This window comes from Lycorma delicatula, chromosome 8, assembly GCF_047948215.1.
Source record: "Lycorma delicatula isolate Av1 chromosome 8, ASM4794821v1, whole genome shotgun sequence".
In the NCBI taxonomy this organism is placed as follows: domain Eukaryota; kingdom Metazoa; phylum Arthropoda; class Insecta; order Hemiptera; family Fulgoridae; genus Lycorma; species Lycorma delicatula.
Window position 1 is genome coordinate 2,461,938 of NC_134462.1, and position 19,720 is coordinate 2,481,657.

The window sequence follows — 19,720 nt, forward strand, 5'->3', positions numbered from 1 at the left end:
TATCAAAACAATGTGACTGTTCTGTAACTGAACTCGGTTAATACATGAGATTCCCCAAATGAAAAAGTCAATGTATACAACAATTCTTTCACAAAAGAAAAGTTAAGTTAATTTTCTTCTTTAGTCTAACAACCTACGGCTGGCCCTAGTGTTTTTGCTGCTGTAGCTTCAAAAAAACTTTAAAATTAAAAAAAAAAAACAGAAAAAGGAGCCATGTTAACCATAAAATGACACATAATTGAATTAAGACAATAATACAAATACAGATTTACTGAAAATTATTTTATTGAAAAACAAAATTTATATTTGGAGCTAACGACACGAACTTACAAATTAAAACTAATACCTACTATTTTCTGAGATAATTTAAATATACTTTTAAAATAATAAACAAAACTAGTACAATAATAATATTATTGTACAAGTACAATATTATAGCACTAATATTATTATTATTATTATTATTATTATTAGTACAATAATAATATTATTGTACTAATAAACAGTAAATAATATTATTTTCTAGATTCAAGTAATCAAAATATATTTTTTCGGTTGTTTTTACGCTCTAGTTCAGGTTGCTTTGCCACTCCTACATTTTTCTGCCATAGGCAGTCGCCCACCACCTGGGGCTGGCCCTGGCCATCCCAGTGATTCTTACAGCAATGACATACGCAGAGCATTTTCAATATGAAAGATGCCAATCAGAACTGGTTTCTCTAAGAATAATAATGTTCTCTACACAACTAGTTCCTACAGTCGACAGAGAAAAAGTTTCACTTTTTAAAGCTGAACATCATCTGTATTTTGGTGGGCGCAGCATAATAATGTGCAACAGCAGTGTTATCCAACCAGTAGTCCACAGACCCTTAGAGGACCATGAGAGATTGAAAGGGAGTCTAACAGAACATTTTCATTAACATCTCATTAAGCTTTAGCTTATCATGGTGTTCAAACTGATATTTTATTTATAATAATTTTATCTTATCTTAAACATTATACTCTAATTAGTGCAATGATTTTTTATTTTAAGTGAACATCGTTCTATACAGTCTTACAAACAAATCATACATACAGTATCCATTTAATTATTTATTAATACAATCGATTATGATTGCTTTTTTAATTACCATACATGTTCAACTTTGTGGCAACAGGCAAGTTACCATAAACTGTAAAGTGCTAAATGTAACATTAAACAATGTAATTACAGCATGATTTTCAAACCATACATCACCAAGCCTTTTGCAGTTTCTACCTTCTGCATTCATAGAGCACATTATATTTATTACGATGAGTTAATGATTGCATTAAATTTCATTTCCTAGATTCATACTTCCATAAATGTACGAGTGTGTATGGACAGATGACTTTTTTACTGAATGCCAATCAATTTTAGAATGTTAATATATTAGAACTGGAAATTATACCATAAATATACATAAACATAATTGTTTGTTTGATTGAAGATTTACATTGATCGTACATAACAAATAATTATGACAAAAATTTTAAAAGTCACTCATCACAATGATTTTCGGTCAGTGACCGAAAATCATTGTTTTCAAAATCATTAACATATTGAATTGATTGAAAATATTGAAATTTTATTCTTTTAGAAAAGCAACTTAAACTGCGCAAACAGAATGAAATATGAAACGACCACGATTAATGTTTTTAACCCTCCTCACCAACCGAACTAATAAACATTAACCAATGGAACACACATTTACAATTGTGCATTATAGATACCAGTAAAGTTCCATTGAAAGATTCATGCAACTCTTGTCAAAATGCACTGGACTCTAACCAATCAAACTAAACCACGTTTTAACCAAACACAAGTAAGAATACATTTGGTCGGTTGAAAAACAGCATATTTTCACCAATCAGATTAATTGAACGGAACAGATCAGTTACAAATCACAAAATTCTAATCAATCATTACTCTTCATTTTGTAACAAATCATAGCATTTAAAGGAACTGACCGATTATTCTGCAACTTCTAGCAGAAAAATAAATAATAATGAAGCTATTAAATTAAAAATATCTCTAAAAATTCAAATCATAGAAGAGTGACGCATGAAGAAACAAAGATGACCATGGTTGAAATGGGTAGGGCTTTTATTTTCTGTGATAGATTTGGCTATATACATATATATATATATATATATATATATATATATATACACACACACACGAGGTGTGTGAGAAAAGTAAACTTGGGGAGCTACACACCAGCAGAGTCATTGTTCCCACTCCTGATAGCAGCGCTGGAAGGCTACAACTGGTAGGACTTTTAACTGGTCGGTCACAGTCTTTTAAATGTTCTCCAGAGTTCTATAATGACATCCTTTTAAGACATCTTTCAATTTCTGGTAAAGGAAAAAGTCACAAGGACTCAAATCAGGTGAATAGGGGTGTTGAGGAACCGTAGGAATGTGTTTTGAGGTCAAAAATTCTGTGATGGAAATGGCCGTGTGATACGGGGCATTGTCATGATGAAGCATCCACTTGTCTGCAGCCCCACGTAAATCACTCTTTTCCTAAGCCTTTCAAGGACACCTTTGTAGAACACTTGGTTGACAGTTTGTCCTGGAGGAACAAAATCTTTATGCAAGGTACCCCTACTGTCAAAAAAACAAATCAGCATGGTTTTGATCTTTGAATTGCTCATTCGACATTTTTTCGGTCGAGGAGATGACAAAGTGTGTCACTCTTCGCTTTGCCGCTTTGTTTCAGGATCGTACTCAAATATCCGGGATTCATCAACTGTGATCACACGATTGAAGAATTCTTGTCATTGTCAATTCTCTCAAGAAGATCAACCCGTTTCTTCGATTGTCCTTCTGTTCCGTTGTGAGGTTTTCCGGCACCAATTTTTCACAAACCTTTCGCATGTCCAAATCGTCTGTCAAAATTTGATGTACGGTGAAAGTGTTTAAATTTAACTGTTCACTCATCATCCTTATTGTTAAACGACGGTCTGATCTCACAAGAACCTTCACACGCTCAAAGTTTTCGTCAGATTTTGAAGTTGAAGGTCTCCCTGAGCGAGGTTGATCTTCAACGTGTTCTCGGCCTTCCAAAAATGATTTGTGCCGGCGGAAAACTTGTGCTCTTGATAAGCAATGTTCCCCATAGGCCTGTTTCAACTTTTCAAATGTCACACTCGCGGGTTTCCCAAGTTTAAACAAAACTTGATTGCACAACGTCGCTCTAGATTCCAATGCTCCATTCTGTAACACACAACAATAACACAACTTCACTGTTGGCGCTGTCAAAAATAATGTGTTGGCTGAACGGAGTTGAAACTTGTACTGAGCATGTGGAAAGGATAAACAAACCGGTCTACCATAGACCGGTAGACACAGCATTGCCAGATTGCTCACAGTGTTACCAATCTCATTACTTTTTTCACACACCTCGTGTATATATATATATTTTTATTTATTTTTTTTTTTCAACCAATAAATCTCTCTAAAACTTTTTTGTTTAAAAAAGAAACAAAACAATGAAAAGATATAAAAGAGAGCTTGTTAGTTAAAGTAAAGTAAAATCTTTCTCAGACCAACATCAACGTAATATAATTTATATTACTGTACTAGAATACCTCCTAGGATTGAATAACAATAAATTACAAGCTTATTTTCTTAAAAAATTCTATAATTAGTATAATTATAAAGGAAACATTTATAAATTGCATAGCAAAGGAGATTCAATTTTTCATTCATTATACCTAATTAAGGAATATCAATGCCACCAACTTCTAGATACTAAGACGTTGGAAGCGTATTGAAAATAAAAATCTATATTAGAGATTTATTTTGTTTAATAAGAAATAGATAAATAAAAAGGTAGCTTGTTTTACAACTAAAATAAATTTTAATCAAAGAAATACATTAATTATATAAATCGTACCTGCAATAAAAGATGTTCCTTTCTTAACACTTTACATAATAGATATGTACCAGACGGTACAGATTTTAAATCACATTCTGATAAATCAAAAATTGGTTCTGGATCCACTCGAGCCTAAAACATAATACACACAAGTAAAAAAATAAAATAAAAATAAATTGATTCTGATCTGTTGATATTATACATGAACCAAAATATTTTTATTAAAAACTATGGTGACATGTATAGAATTTTAACTTTTATGAGTGACCACGAAGTTGAACTCCGGCCAAGTCTGAGAATGTTACTATTAAAACTTTGTATAAATAAAAATTATTTTTTAACGATTATTATAATTTGCAAACCGCAATACTAACAACAGATTCTCAACTAAATAGAATAATTTAAAATATGTTTACAGAACTTGGAAGAAATAATAGTTTTAAACATTTTAAGCACCATAAAATCAATCTACTAATTAGGTATGTAAATGGATACCCTTTTAATTTTCAATAAACAGATTAACCTGGGGCATGAAATAAAAAATATGTGAAAATGTCAACAGCTTCTGTTTTTAAAAACATAGAACACACACTGGAATTTGAAAATATTAACAGAAATATCATGAATAAAAAAGAAACTGAAATTAGAAGTCTGTAAAATGTAAAAATAAATAGTTCCAATCACCCCGATAAACAACAAATCAATACATCATCACGATCAAAAACTAAGCAACTTCTAATATTGCAAGCAAAAGCGTTTCAAATTATACTCTTGATAACAATCATGAGTTTAATTTTACACTATTACATATTAAACTTCATACTGATATACATAATGATAAGAATAGTGATTCCAATATAAGAGATAAAATAAAAAAATAAAAAGAATTACAAATAGAGAAACATAAATGTAATCCAACATTATAAAAATAATAAACAGTAAAGAGTACATATCTGTAATTTAAAAATAAAAATACTCCCAAAAAATAAATAAATAAAAACAATATTCTAATTATAAAATAACATATAACAAAAAAATACACAAAATGGGTAACATACGTCCTGCTTCATCAAGATGGTGATCATACAAAACCACCCCCACCTACTCATCAACGTAGTAAATATTGTTCCCCCCCCAAAAAAAAAAAAAAAAATTACATTAAATTTTATTATTCTCTGGAAGGGCAATTTAAAAGTTTCTAATTGAGAGAATCTTCTGCCATAAATGTTTATGTTAATTTTTTTTTTTGTTGGGGGGTGCCAAAAATGCTTTCGCTTTATTAACGCCCGAAACAAACATATACTGATATATTAAACTAATATATTAAAAAACTTACAACTGATATAACAGCTAAACTACCACAAAAACTTATTTAAAAACTAATATCATAATAGGAATCATAAAAATATGATATACCCTTTATTTAAAAAGAAAAGCAAACTTAAAAAATATAAATTTTAAATAAACATAAATAAAATTCAACGAAATCCGACAGGAGTCAATAGAGCCTCTTCTCGGATAACCAAAAAAATTAAGATCTAAGATTTTAACTATAATAATAATACAGTCGCGTGGATGCGGTGTGCGTTCCGCGCGGCTCGATCAGGATATTGAAAAGTTGTTGACAATTTATAAAGTTATTAAGTTTAAGTTTTATTAAGTTGTTAAGTTTTATTAATATAGTAATTACAACTACAATAATAGTCAGGATAATAGTAGTTAACGATTATTACATGACATAAGACATAACATAATCAAAACGGTAAGCATGACATAAAAACAGACAAAAATACATAAACGTAATCAACAAAGATAACAATCAAAATTATTACATGTAAATAACAACACATCAGATAGTGATAGTAATATCAATAGTAACTAATAAATACAGATTACACATAAGTGAGTTTGAAATGCATAATCGTTCGGAATTTATTCTAGGTATAAACAGAAAACTCCAGACTCATTAACAAAGAAACGCTAGTCTTAACCTTTTTTAACCATTAGTCTAACATTAAAAAACAATCTTCTAAAATTCACTTGCAAATCCCTTTTGCTGTCTATCTTAACAGTTTATGAATGAAGTCTATCGCATTATTTATTTCACTTATACACTTAGTTTTACTATAACACATCGATAATACTTTCTTGGTTACCGAATTACTCGTGGCGTTAATCGTATCGAACTGGATACTCTCCTCGCAGACTCACACATGTGACTCTCCACGCTGGACCGTCGTAGTACGTCTTGCAGACTGGTTCGCAGAACTCTCTGCCGAATTCACACAACTCACAGCCTCTCTTTGCTGAACTCCTTGCGGGACCGACGTCGTAACAGCTCGCAGACTGGTTCGCGGATTTCCGCCGAACTGAATTTTAGCTGTTCTTACTGGGCTATTTATACTGTTAGCCTCTTTACCTGTAGGATCAGACCCAAGTTGAAGCCTGAGAAGAGTCGACCGAGGCTTTGTTCCCATAAATTCCAGGCCTGGTCTCTTCTCGCTGCACTTGTGTGTTATGGGGTAGTATAACAAAAGACAGTCGTAAAACGGACCTATTCTTGACAAAAAGGGTTGTCCTTTTTTGTTCCTTTCTGAATCCTTCTAATTAAATACATTTTCTATTACTTTTATAATTAGCAGTGGAGTTTAGTTGAGTTGAGTTTAGTTTAAATGAGTTTAGTTATGTTCAAATGAGTTTAGTTGAGTTCAGATGAGTTTATTTGGTTTTAGTTGAGTTGCGTTGAGTTTAGTTTAGTTGAGTTTAGATGAGTATAGTTGAGTTTAATAGATTTTAGTTATCATTCTGCTTCGACCCATCTGTCTGGGTTTGCGTCGGAGACAAATTCGTGAAACTTTTGCCGAAAAACGATAGTACTTGTGGATTTCTTATTATATATGGGCGGGATAGTTACGAATTGCAAATTCCTCGTTCCGCTGTTACAACATTGTTTATAAGCAAACGTACAAGTTTTCTTCATCACATTAAACTAAACGATCGCCCCCTACTATATTAGTTTGCCGCAACGGTTATAGACCGTGTCAAAAACAATCCTAATTATTTTGATACGTTGTTATTTATTGACGAGGCAAACTTTCACACATGCGGGAAAGTTAACGATCACAATTGTCGAATCTAGGGTACTGCTACTATATAGTAATCGAAAATGAAAGGGACTAGAACTCCATCGTGAGTCGGCTTGACTGCATATGCGTATTCCGCGACCTTGAAAATATACAGAAAAAATCTTAAAGATATTTCCTCCTGCTGTCTGAGCCTACGTTTAACAGAGTACAACGACCGGTTTTCTAAATACACGCAAACTTTTGGATAACTTTAACCCGGACATCCTGTACACAACAAAAACATCAACAAATAAAAAATACGAGATAGGCAGCTCATTTAGTAATAATGTTAATGGCCACACCAAAGTGGCGCTCAATAAACTTCCTTGAAGTACTCCATTCTCCAAGGTGATACTATTCGACATAAAGTCTCCAACACGAAAACGCAAAGATCGGTTGTTCCCTTAATAAAGGGAAGCAAATTGCCATGACTTCACATTTTTAAGGATGTTTAGAATACCACGTCGCCAGGCCAAGTCGTACCCCTTCTTGATGTCAAAGAAAATAGTGACGAGGCGCTGATTGAACACAAAAGCGTTTTGGATAACTGTTTCCAATGACACTAGACGATCAATGGAAGATTGTCCTTGGTAAAAATCAGACTGTTTTTGAGATATAAGGGCATGTTTCTCTAAATACCATGTAAGCCTGCGGTTCACCATTCTCTCCATCATTTGCATAAAATGCATTTCAAGGAGATAGCGCGGTAACCTAAGAGGCATGCGTTTCCTTTACCGGGTTTAAGTACTGGCACAACAATGGCTACCGACCAATAGGATGGGAAGATTGTGCGGAGAAAACGTTGTAAATGCACAACAGGTGTTGTAGCGCCAGATTGGGAAGGTGCAAAAGCATACCGAGACTAATGTTATCAGGTCCAGGGATGGTGTCACGTGAGTTTTTTTAGTGTACGTAATAACTCACTGTAAATATAGTGAGCGTTTAACTCACCGACCGAATCACAAAGAGTAAGCGGCAGGATTTCCATCTGTATCTCATATTTCTGAAATTCGTTAACTTATGATTGAATGAGGGTCACCGAAGGAAAACAATCTGCCAAGTTAGTAACAACTGCAGAAACTTACAAATAAATTTTTCCATCATGAATATCTCCGAGAATAGATTGTTTCTGCAATCCGCAAGTTGCGCGAAGCTTCTTCCACACAGCAGCCGTGGGAATAGTATGAGATGGTGTCTACGTACTTCATCCACGACTTTCTCCTAGCGTCTAAAAGTACACACCGCTCTAGCCTTACAGCAAATTCAGATGTTCATTTGTAGGTTTGCAGTTAAAATTACGCAGTGCCTTCTGTCGTTTCCTAATCGCTTTTTGGCAATCACCATTCCACCAAGGAACGGAGGGACGCCTAGGATTTCCAGATGTTTTGGGATCTATTTATTAGCTCTATCGAGTACCAGCAAGGTAAAAGAGGAAAGCTGATCCAGGACATCAACACCATCATCATACTGTGATGGGAAGTCCGTATGGTAACCGTTCCAATCTACTCTTTCAACAATCCATCTTCGTGGTCTTTTCTTCACCACGCGGTCAACACCAAAAGCAGTAGTAATTGACCTATGGTCACTGCCGTAGAAGTCGTAACAAACAGACCGATTAAGACAAAGGAGTAAACTTGGTAAGCATAAGAAGATAGATGTTGAACAATTACCACACGATGATGAGATAAACTGCATGATCCATCATTCAGCAGGCAGAGGTTCAACTCTTATCTCACTCTGTTTAAACAGACTGATAAGCCCCAAGAAATATAGAGGGCATTAAAGTCTCTTAAAATTAACGACGGAGATGGAATGGGATTTGTAAGAGGAGATTTAATATAACTATAGTATTGCACTCCGAGTTCGGTGAGAGAAACAGATTACAGATATTTGGTTTACTGGCATTTCTCCCGTTACCACCCCATTCCGTCGCTCTAAATCATGAGACCAAACGTCCGCGCCACGAAGGACAATTGTGCCTCGAAAACAGTTCATGCGACCAGATCCTAAGTAGCGCCTAGAGCTAATCTAATAGCATGAACGGCGGTATAAGCACAGTCTATTTCACCGACTGCTTTGTGTCCAGCCGTTCATTTGTCATACATTTTCTCAATGGGTAGGCGCACCCCGTCTTGTACTAAATTATGACTGTCAAAAATATAAAATTTTATATTGAAACATTTTACCTACCTCACCGCCCCACCAAGACCCCCTAAAAACTGACTGGGGTATCAAACCACTTGTTTTATGTTTTTATATACGACTGGTGGAAGGAAATTGCTGTTTTTGTTGTCTAAATTGAATTATATAGATAAATATGGAAGGAGACGAGGCGTTTAAACCACGGAAGAGCCTGCCTAGGTCCCCGGTGAGGGAGATTGATAAACCCATACCAATGGAGGCTTAAGGAGGCCCTTTTGTGGTAGTTAAGCCGGAATCCACAAGGGTATTAATTAAGCTCCCAGAATGAACAGCAGCTTTGGACCGCCAAAAGAGAATACGCGAAGAGGATGAAGATTTGTCACTAACTAAGGAATTTTTAAATAATTTTTATATGGCTAGGGATGAGGTGGGTAGCTTAGTCAAGCAATTGAACCGACTAGCTGCATCTAATGTGAAAACGAAAGTGGAAATTAAAGAGCATATATAGAAGCTTTCAGAGTTAATGAAGAGGATTGAGAGGAATAGGGGCGCTAGGAGGGCCTATATTGAAGCCTGTTATAAAGAGCTGACGGACTATGCAACACAGACGACGGTCATTCAAGAGACGTATGAAATTATGAAAGCTCTCGAAGGAGGGGTGTACGAAGGTGTTAAGGCGAATCTTGTAGCCAGGAGGTAGCTTAAGGAGGCATTTAAATATATAGAAGTGACTGAGGGATCCTGAGGGGATTGAAGATTCTCCTTCAGCGTGAATTATGGATTTATCGGTGGCCCCGGACCAAGGTCTTAATGGGAAGATTTTTATGCGTGACCCACGGGTCAGAAGGTTGCTAAAGGAGAATATATTATCTCCAGGACAGGTACTTGTCGAGCGGTCGAGTACAGGGGTTCTCGTCGGTGAAGCATCGACTGTGGCAATAAGGCTAATTCTGCTATTGTGGTTAATTCTACTGAAGAAGGGGAAAAGATTAATTGTGACCCACCCAAGCTGTTGTGAACGTATGATCGAGGAACATGCTTTTACGGGACCGCCGACAAGGTTGGCCAAAGCCTCAGAAGGATAGTAGTGTACCATGGATGGAGGTGTAATACCAAGTTTCGGATTCATCTTGAGAGACCTGTATTGGACACAAAGAAATTAGATAAGAACAAGGAGAAAAAAGGTGTTCCTACAGCTACCGTCGTCGTTAAGGCGGAAGGACAATCATACACTGACCTCCTTAAAAAGGTTAAGAGTAGCGTGTCATCCGAAGTAGCAGGGATTCTTTCTGCAAGGAAGGGGGCGGAAGATGACCTACAAATTAGGGTGAAGGCAGAGAGCGAGAGCGAGATTACCGATACGCTTAGAAAGTAAATCTCAGAAAAAGTTGTGGGAGTTTATGTTACGGTAGACGGAAGATCCAGTTGAGTGATTCATTTGGTAGTTAAAGACTTAGAAGAGCTGACCACCATAGCCGAAATTGAAGAGGCCTTAACGTTAATTGAAGAGGTGGGTATTGCAGGTGTGGTCAAAGTTTTCTCGATCAAACCGACATTAGGGTCGACCAAAGCGGTAACAGTGGCAGTACCAGCGGGGAGTGTGGCCGCTCTTCTCAAGGACGGTCGCATAAGAATAGGATGGGTCTTTTGTAGGATCTCTCTGCCCTCCAACGAAGAAAGATGTTTTAGATGTTGAGCGCAGGGTCATCGAGCGTCTTCCCGCAAGGGACTGAACAGGTCAAAAAGCTCTGCTTTAACTGTGGAGGGGAAGGCCACATCAAATAAAACTCAGGAGGCGACCAAGTTGCGGTAAGGTAAACCACAGCCTTGGCACTCGACGATATGTTTATCCTATCGCATGAAGGTAAGACAAGTAAATTTAAATCGACATAGAGGTGCTCATGACCTGCTCTGGATTACCGTCAGATGGAAGAAGACCGACCTTTTATTCGTCAGCGAGCCTAAGAAGGGGTTGGTGAACAGTGAGAGGTGGATCAGGGATGTGAGTTGCGACGCTGCCATATCCTGCTTGTTAAGGAGCACTGCCTTTTTGGAATCCGGCCAGGGTCGCGGGTTAATATGGGTGGATACCATGGAGATTAGAGTGTCCCACAACATCGACCCTTCAATCTTCGAAGAGAGAGTTGATGGAATAATGAAGGCCATGTTAAATAGTGTATACCCATGCATTGTGGCTGGCGACTTCAACCCCGCATGTGTTGAATGGGGCTGCCAAGTCACAGATCGCAGAAGAGCGATCATGGCGGAAGCTTCAGCAGTGGCAGGCCTTCAGTGCGTTAACTCACCGGGTTGGTCTAGTGGTGAACGCGTCTTCCCCAATCAGCTGATTTGGAAGCCGAGAGTTCCAGCGTTCAAAACCTAGTAAAGTCAGTCATTTTTACACGGATTTGGGTGGATACCGATGTTCTTTGGTGGTTGGGTTTCAATTAACCACACATCTCAGGAATGGTCGAGCCGAGACGGTACAAGACCACACTTCATTTACACACTCATACATATAATCCTCATGAACCTGTCAAGTATTATCTGAACGGTAATTACCGAGGGCTAAACAGGAAAAAGAAAGGCCTTCAGTGCGTCAATGTAGAAGGGGTGGTCACCTTTATCAGGGGGGAATACTCGCATCTTGGATTATACTTTTGTCCAGCAACCGTTGGTTAACATGATCTTTGGATGGAGGATGCTCGAGGAGGAGTCCCTTAGTGACCACTGCTACATTGAATTCGAAGTGGCACAGGAAACGAGCAAGATAGACGCCCCCCCCCCCCAAGGGCTTGCAGACAGAGCTTTAAAGAGTTACAGGAATTCAAAGAGGCGTTTGCAGATAAGCACTCCGAGGAAACTGTCATGGCTGATGCCCTTCTACGAGTTCTGTCCGAATCCTTAAATACCGTTCGGAAGAATAAAAGTAGTCTCCATCCCAATAGGAAGGTAAATTGATCGAAACCTGAAATTGCTTTTTTGAGGAGGGAGTGTCGAAGAGCTAGGGAGTCCTACTGTGGCGAAGACGGGTCGGCTCCGACACCTTGGTCGCTTCCGAACCATTAACCAGATGTAGGGGGGAGATGCAAGCAAACATTATGAGATCTAAAAGAAAGAAATGGACAGAACTCTGTGAAGAAGTGGAGGAGGATCCTTGTGGGAACGGGTACAAGATCGTCATGGTACGATTTGAATGAAAGTTACCTGTTCTCACAGACACATAAACGCTTGAAGTTATAAGGAGATTATTCCCTAAGAATATACCAACCTTAGGGAATTAGCTGCGCAAGAGATTCCGCGTTTCACTGTAGGAGAGCTGCAGGTGGCTTGTAAAAAGCCGAGGCCTGGAAAAAACCCTGGGATCAACTGAATACCCGTCAGGTAGTGAAGGTAGCTTCATAATTTGGAGGCTGACCCACTGACCATTTTAGAAGCGGTAAACCATGGTCTACTTAGTGGGATAATTCCTGAAGATTGGAAGCGTGCCTGGTTGGTGCTTTTGAAAAAAAACCGGGATGAATGGTCGTAATCAAACGGACAAGCAACCTACTTTTATTTTCTCCAGTGGTACGGGAAGGTTAAACGTTAATATAAGGGAATTAGGTTCCTCCACTCCGCTCTTACGTCCCATTATTCGCTTCATCTCTACAACACCTAGGAGATGAGGCTCATCAGCAATTTCAGTAACGTCAACCTCCAAAAAGTTCGGCAAAAAATGACTCCTCGGCTGGTGTTCAAAGTTTTGTGGCATACTACACTTCAGTTTATGCCGCTCATATTGGTGAAACGTAACAGAGATAGACTCTGCTCGTCATTAAACGTTTCGATCAGTATCGATCCGTCTCTTAATTTCCTGATGTTCTTCGCATGAACCACTTGAACCCGTTATTGCTTTGTTAATCAGGAAAGACGAGACCTTATTATGAAAGCCACCTTCCTAATTTTTTTGAATAAGTACATATCTAATATTTTTATATTGTGTACGGAATGTGTCATAATTTAAGCTATTATCTTCTACAGGACTGTTGTCCTCGAAGAGGAGCATGTTATGAACGAAGAGGAGCAAGGCCTTTTCACAAGATAAATATTGATGGTTTTTTACAGATGGACCACCATCATAGGAATAATTTAAGGATTAGAAATTTTGGTCCCACTAGTACCGGGGCCACCTCTGCAGAGGCCACGCATCCAGAGGCTAGAGCTAGATATAACTGGGTTCGCCCAGGTGCCCAGAGGACATCATTCAAGACTCACTACGTAGAGCCTTTCACACATCGGCATGATAGTTTTCATGTAGGGTTACTGTTACAATTGTAGCACATCGCAATGGCCATGACAGAAGATCAATAAGAAGGAACATAAGAATAGGATTGAAGGAAGAGAGGGTGGGAAAGAAAGGGAAGAGTGATGAGGTCAATGTATAGTTGTCCTTTGGTCAACTTTTATGACAGGTACTAAATACTGTGGGCCTAGATTCTTCCCACAACTTATTTGAGTGGACCCCTAAACCTACAGGGGAATTTCATGTTAAATATTTCAATCATGGTTTATAATTAACTCCAAGTTAAGTTTTACTGAAATCGGTACTACCAGTAATAGCTGATAATATACCACAAATATTATATAAAATAAATAATTTCAAAATTAATAATAATAATAATAATGAATTTGAACACCTCAAACTATTAAACATAAACAAAGTGATACAGAATACGGTTTTATATATATATAATATACAAAAGGCATTAGGAAAGTTTTGCAGTCTGATGGAGCGGATCATCACAGGCAGTTAAAGTCAGTATATGTTTGACATATCCCAATGTGCATTGTAGCCGTACTAGTCACTGTCTCAATGTAATTTACGTTTTAGATAGGTTAGTGAAAAGTGATGTCATTGTGATTGAAAACTAAATACCAAGCAATTTTGCACATGGGTCAAATGTTGATTAGTGTTTAGAGGAAATGTCTCTTGTACTTGGAGAGAATTATCCTCATCACACAACAATATTTAGGTAGTACCAAGAGTTTGAAAGAGGAGATTTAGCCCTTGAGGATACTCCAACAACAGACCAACCATGTTTATCTGTGACTGACGGAAACATTACCAAACTATGAAAAATCCTTGAGACATTTAGAGACCTGCCATCACTTTCCTTGTAACTTACCATCAAATAGAGTTGTCATTGGGTATTAATGACTTGCATGATCTATTTCAAGTTAGAAAGTCTGTTGTACCCTTTGGGTGGCACATAACTTGACTGTCGATCACATGGTATGTTGGGTTTCATAGTGTTGTGAAATGCTGAAAAAGTTTAAAAATGGTGAATCTCCCTATATGAACAATATTGTGTAAGAAGATGAAATTTGGCTGTACTGTTATGATACCCCGAACAAAGCTCAGAACAAAGTGTGGGTGTTCGAAGATTAGGATACCTCTGTGACTGTTCAAAAATCCAGATAAGTGAAGAAGAGAATGGTAGCTATATTTTTTAGTGTGAGAAGTTTTAGTGCAAATTGTGTTGAAATCTAAGAAGACAGTTACAAGGAAGTGGAGTATACCAAGGAATGCCTGCCTAAAGTAGTGGAAGCTGCACTCAAGCTCACGTTGTTTCTTCACAATGATAATACTCCAGTGCACTGCTTAAAGTTTGCTCAGAATATTTGGCCAGCACTGGAATAAAATTGTTAGACCACCATTCCTAAGGTCCAGACCTCGCTCCATGTAACTTCACACTGTTTGCTAAGGAGAACAACAAACTGAAAGGGAAGCATTTTGTAAGTGATGATGATCTCCTATGGGCTAGAGACAATGACTGTGTCCAGATCTCAAATGAACTATGGCCAGGTTTTTTTGAAGACTGGTTTCAAAGGATGGTATATAATGTGTGGTGGAAATTATTTTGAAAAATTATAATAAATAGTCATATTGCAAAACTTCCTTAGTGCTGAATATATGTTTTGCTGTTCAGGCAACTAATAAAAAGATCTAATTTATTATTGTTACAAACAAGATTTTAAAAATCTCTTAAAGGTTAGTTTTAATAATTAGTTCACAAACTATTCACACGCTTTTAGTTCATTTGGAAAGCCCAAATTGAAATTTTTTGCATCATATAGGCAACAAGCTGTTCTTGGACAGGTCCACAGACCTGTCGGTTATATCTACCATTAGACAGCAGATCAAGGGGTAGGAACTCTGGATAATCCCACACTGGATCTCTAACCAAAGGAGACGTGTATCTTGGGAAAGGAGTAAGAGAAGAGTCCTATAAAAGGACTTCTATAAGGAGACTAGTTCTATAAAGGGACTGTGAAACAAACTCATCTGAAAGAATATTTTATGAGTCTTCTAGATAGTGAGTACCCAACCTCACAACAATTTCTTGGGAGACTATGAAATCTAGCCAGGATGGGAGAAGAATATTACTGATTAACCATTTTCCACTGATCAACACTATACTGCAACACGCTGTTCCTCCTTCAGATATGTAACAGCCATCCAAATTCAGCATCAGGTTACCTAATTTAAAATCACTGTCTATCACTAAAATCGTTTGACATGGAAAAATCCATATAACACATTTAAACGGATATCTACCAGCAGATAATACGGCATTTTGATGAAAAATATAATAAACGAATCTTTCAGAAGGAAAATCATGCCATTCAAGAAGAAAAAAATTTGAAATAATTTATAAACATAATTATAAATAATTTATAATTAATTAGTTATACATAATTAATACAGTACAAGCAATATACTTCTGTCATATCCTAATATATTGCAATAAAATGATGTTATCAATAACCAACAAAATAAACAAGGAATTTAGCATTACAAATATAATAATGAATAATATTAACTATGGAGTCGTCACGTTAGTATTAATTGAATGGTAATTAAGGTATATTCAGTTAAATCAAATTAAACACTCACCAAATAAAGCTTATGTTCCAACCTAGCTTTATAATCGACATCTTTTTTCTTTCCAAAAAAAGGCATAATTTAACTTTTCAAATAGCATATACAGACACTAATTTCTAAAAACGAAAATATTTTCTCCTATATTCGAAAACATAACCTCGGGGAGCTACAAATTTCACTGACATTAACAAAAAAAAAAATACATTACAACGACGGTTACCTCCTCATTTCACGCATAATACGTAGCCGTAGTAAACGTGAGTCACATAAACATTTAACTTTACAAAACACGACAGACATCTTACACAACTTTTCATTAAGTAGTAATAATACACAATTCAAACGATTTAACTTATCAGGACTAGCAACTAAACATCCAGTTCGATATAAAGAATCGATAACAGCTGTTTTTGATAAGTAGCAATCGATAGTGCTAATATTAGTTATTGTTTAACAATATAATTTAAATTGCATTAAGAAAGATAGCTATTTAAACAGCTACTTCTAGGACATGAAATCGGAAGAACTTGCACACCATTACAGTACTTAACTCTCATTACGTTGTGTTATGAAACTGTGTAATGAACTGACGTTCACGAAAACTGACGTCATTACTGTATGCGACATTTTACTGCGTACTACAAAAATTAATGTTGTTGCGGAATAGTTGACATCAACATGAGTGGGGGAACTCCCCACCATTTTACAATTTTTAAAAATAACTTTTTTTAATAGTAAATTAGCCATAGTTAGCTTCTTATATAAAAAAAAAAATGCAAAAGACAACGTAAAGAAAAATACTTTACAAACATCCTCTCAAAACCATACATCCTGACCACCGTAGAGGAAGACACCCGCCTTGTGACGATCCCAGTCACCACATCACCCCCTCCGTTCATAGCCTTGATGGGCTTTACCAGAGATGGCCTTTTAAACACTCTAAAATCTTTTGTTAAAGAGCTGTATGAACCTCATTTACGGGCGCCAAGGTAGTGTCGGGCTCGCTAACAGGTTCCGCAAGATGTTATTAACTGCGTATGTGTTCCTGCGCACTACCGACTAAACCTCCACCCCTGGCTAATCACCCCTCCTGGAAACCGCTTATGTGGCATTACTTCAGGAAGAAGGAAACGCCCATACACCAAACCGCCAACAGATCAAGGAACAACCAAAACACACACACATCACACGAAACGCAATAAAGCTACAAGAAACACCCAACAATACTGTCAAAACAAAGTACTTACCGAACAGAGGTTATCTTTCTTCGTTATAACAGCGAGAGACGCCACCGAGCACCACGAACAGAGTGCCCACAGCTTCGTCGCACCAAGGCGTCCTCCAGATGCTAAGGAGACCCCCCAAGACGCTCAGCCGCGAGCCTATCCGACCCGGTATCCTCCGACATCTCCTTCCCTTACGAAATTCCTCTGCAGCATATAGTTTTGCCATCTCCTTCCTAGTGAAATCTTTCACAGCTCTCCAGCCCTACTCACCTTCCCAACAGGATCCCTTGCGTTTCATTCAGCGTGAACATACGGTCACGACCCAGCATGCCTAAAAATTTACAAGCGATCCTGCGTGAAACGCGAGCACCAGAAATATACGTCTTCTGGAGTTTCTTCTTCCTTGCAGTCTGGGCAAATGTCCGAGTGGTCCAAGTTAAACCTATAAAAATATGCTGCCAGGAACTGCATAATACTGTATCCCAGTGAGCCATGCACTCTCTCACACCACCCCTTCAAATCACCAATGAGGCAATGTATCCATCGACCCCTCACGGTTTGGTCCCATCTCTCTTGCCACAATTCCATGAGCTCACCTGTTATTGTTAGACCCTCTAAACTTGATAACACAACACTGTCATCAGTTTGACCTCTGTTAGGATGCTACTGATGCAAATGCATCGGTAGCTATTTCCATCAGTGTGCTTACAGAAACTACCCATCGCCTTCATATGGCATCTTCCGTCAACAACTACCTACCATAACTTATAATCCTTAACTTCCAAATTAACATTTCAGTGTCAGGGGAAGGTGTGGGGATCACATCTTCCCCTAACACTGAAGATTTCACTCAAAATCATAGAGCTGATGTCAAAAAAATTAAAATATTTTGGCCAGTTACATTCCACAGTAAAAAAAAATATGTTTTCTAATAATAGTAGATTCATACCTCATATAATTATTTGTTAATTAATCCTCTTATTTGGCATATCCTTACAGTAACTGTTTTATCATGGCAGTCTTGAATTCAACTTCTGCAAAACTAAAATCTAGATCATTTTGGGACTGCTTCATCTCTTAAATTATCAATAATCCAGAGACATAAGTTTTAAACACACTTTCCATTAAAGTTTTTTCAGCGAAGCAAATTTTAACTCTTTAATATATTTGTCTACACCTTCAATTGCAACTTATTCAGCTAAATACTTTACTGGCAAGTTTTACCTGTCATTTTAACCTCATTAAAATATGTCTGAAGCTGTACACATTAATAATAAACAGTCAAACGTGCAATACCATCAAGCTTATTAGAAGGGATGATTCAAACTTAAATTTCAATTAAATGCAAGTAGTACAAAAATGAAACTGCATACCACCAAATTGTTTAATTACTTTCCAAGAAAATTAAATATATCAAACAGGTTTCAAATGAAAATAAATTTAAAGTTTCATTATTATTTGGATGTGATTGAACTAAAAAGAAGTGTATCAAAATTAATGTAGAAAGTTTTTTATTATTAAAAAGCTATTGTAAAATAAACCATAAATATGGTTTATCTAATACAGAGTGATTCAAAGAAACGGGAAATTTTGAAAGTTGTGTTGGTAGCCGTGGGCGATTGGTACCACTTGATAAGTGGCGCCAGCCTCTCTAACCTAACCTGCCATTTAGTTGTCATGGATCCTTGGAGTGGTGAGCAACGTGCATTTGCTATCAAAGCGTTTTACAAAAACAATGACAGTGTGGAGGAAGCGCGTAGAGAATTTCGCCGACATTTTAATCTGGGACGGCACGACCGTGTTCCATCAGCACATGCAATTAAAATATAGATATCTAATTTTGAGGAAACTGGTTCGGCAATGAAAAAGAAACCTCCAGGCCGTGAGCGAACCGTCGCACACCACAGAATGTTCAAGCTTTACAGGATCCTGTCACACGGTCCACATCGGTCAATCCGTCGTCTCTCAGCATCTTTACAATTACATAGTTCAAGTGTTCGAAGAATGTTAGTGAAGGACTTGCAATTCCATCCATACAAGTTACAGATCGTCCAGGAACTGAAACCGAACGATGCAGTTGTGCGAGCACAATTCTGTAATGTAATACTTCAGAAGATAAATGATAACGAAGAGTTTGTTCACGAACTATGGATGTCAGACGAAGCGCATTTCCACCTCAGTAGATTTGTTAACAAGCAAAATTTCAGATACTGGGCACAAGAAAATCCTACGCAGCTACACCAGCATCCGTTGCACAGCCAGAAAGTGACCGTGTGGTGTGCTATGTCATCTTACGGTGTTATAGGCCCTTATTTTTTTGAGGATGACAACGGTCTTGCGATTACAGTGACGTCGGCTCGTTACGTAGCCATGCTTGAAACCTTTGTTGTAGAAC

General features: G+C 37.3%; 1 protein-coding gene across 3 annotated transcripts in view; it reads right to left on the minus strand.

Annotated features, from left to right (window-relative positions):
- The window catches only part of LOC142328727 (E3 ubiquitin-protein ligase LRSAM1-like), a 56,053-nt gene extending 39,372 nt beyond the window's left edge, over positions 1–16,681 (minus strand). For 2 of the 3 annotated variants that reach the window (XM_075372689.1, XM_075372688.1), the window contains exons 1-2: positions 16,112–16,680; positions 3,923–4,036 (exon numbers count right to left, since the gene is read on the minus strand). In XM_075372689.1, coding sequence (XP_075228804.1) covers positions 3,923–4,036; positions 16,112–16,177 — 180 coding nt within the window. In that variant the 5' untranslated portion in view covers positions 16,178–16,680. Of the gene's footprint in view, positions 1–3,922; positions 4,037–16,111 lie in introns of all 3 variants that reach the window. The other variant, XM_075372690.1, reaches the window with a different exon arrangement.
- Positions 16,682–19,720: the final 3,039 nt, after the last annotated feature.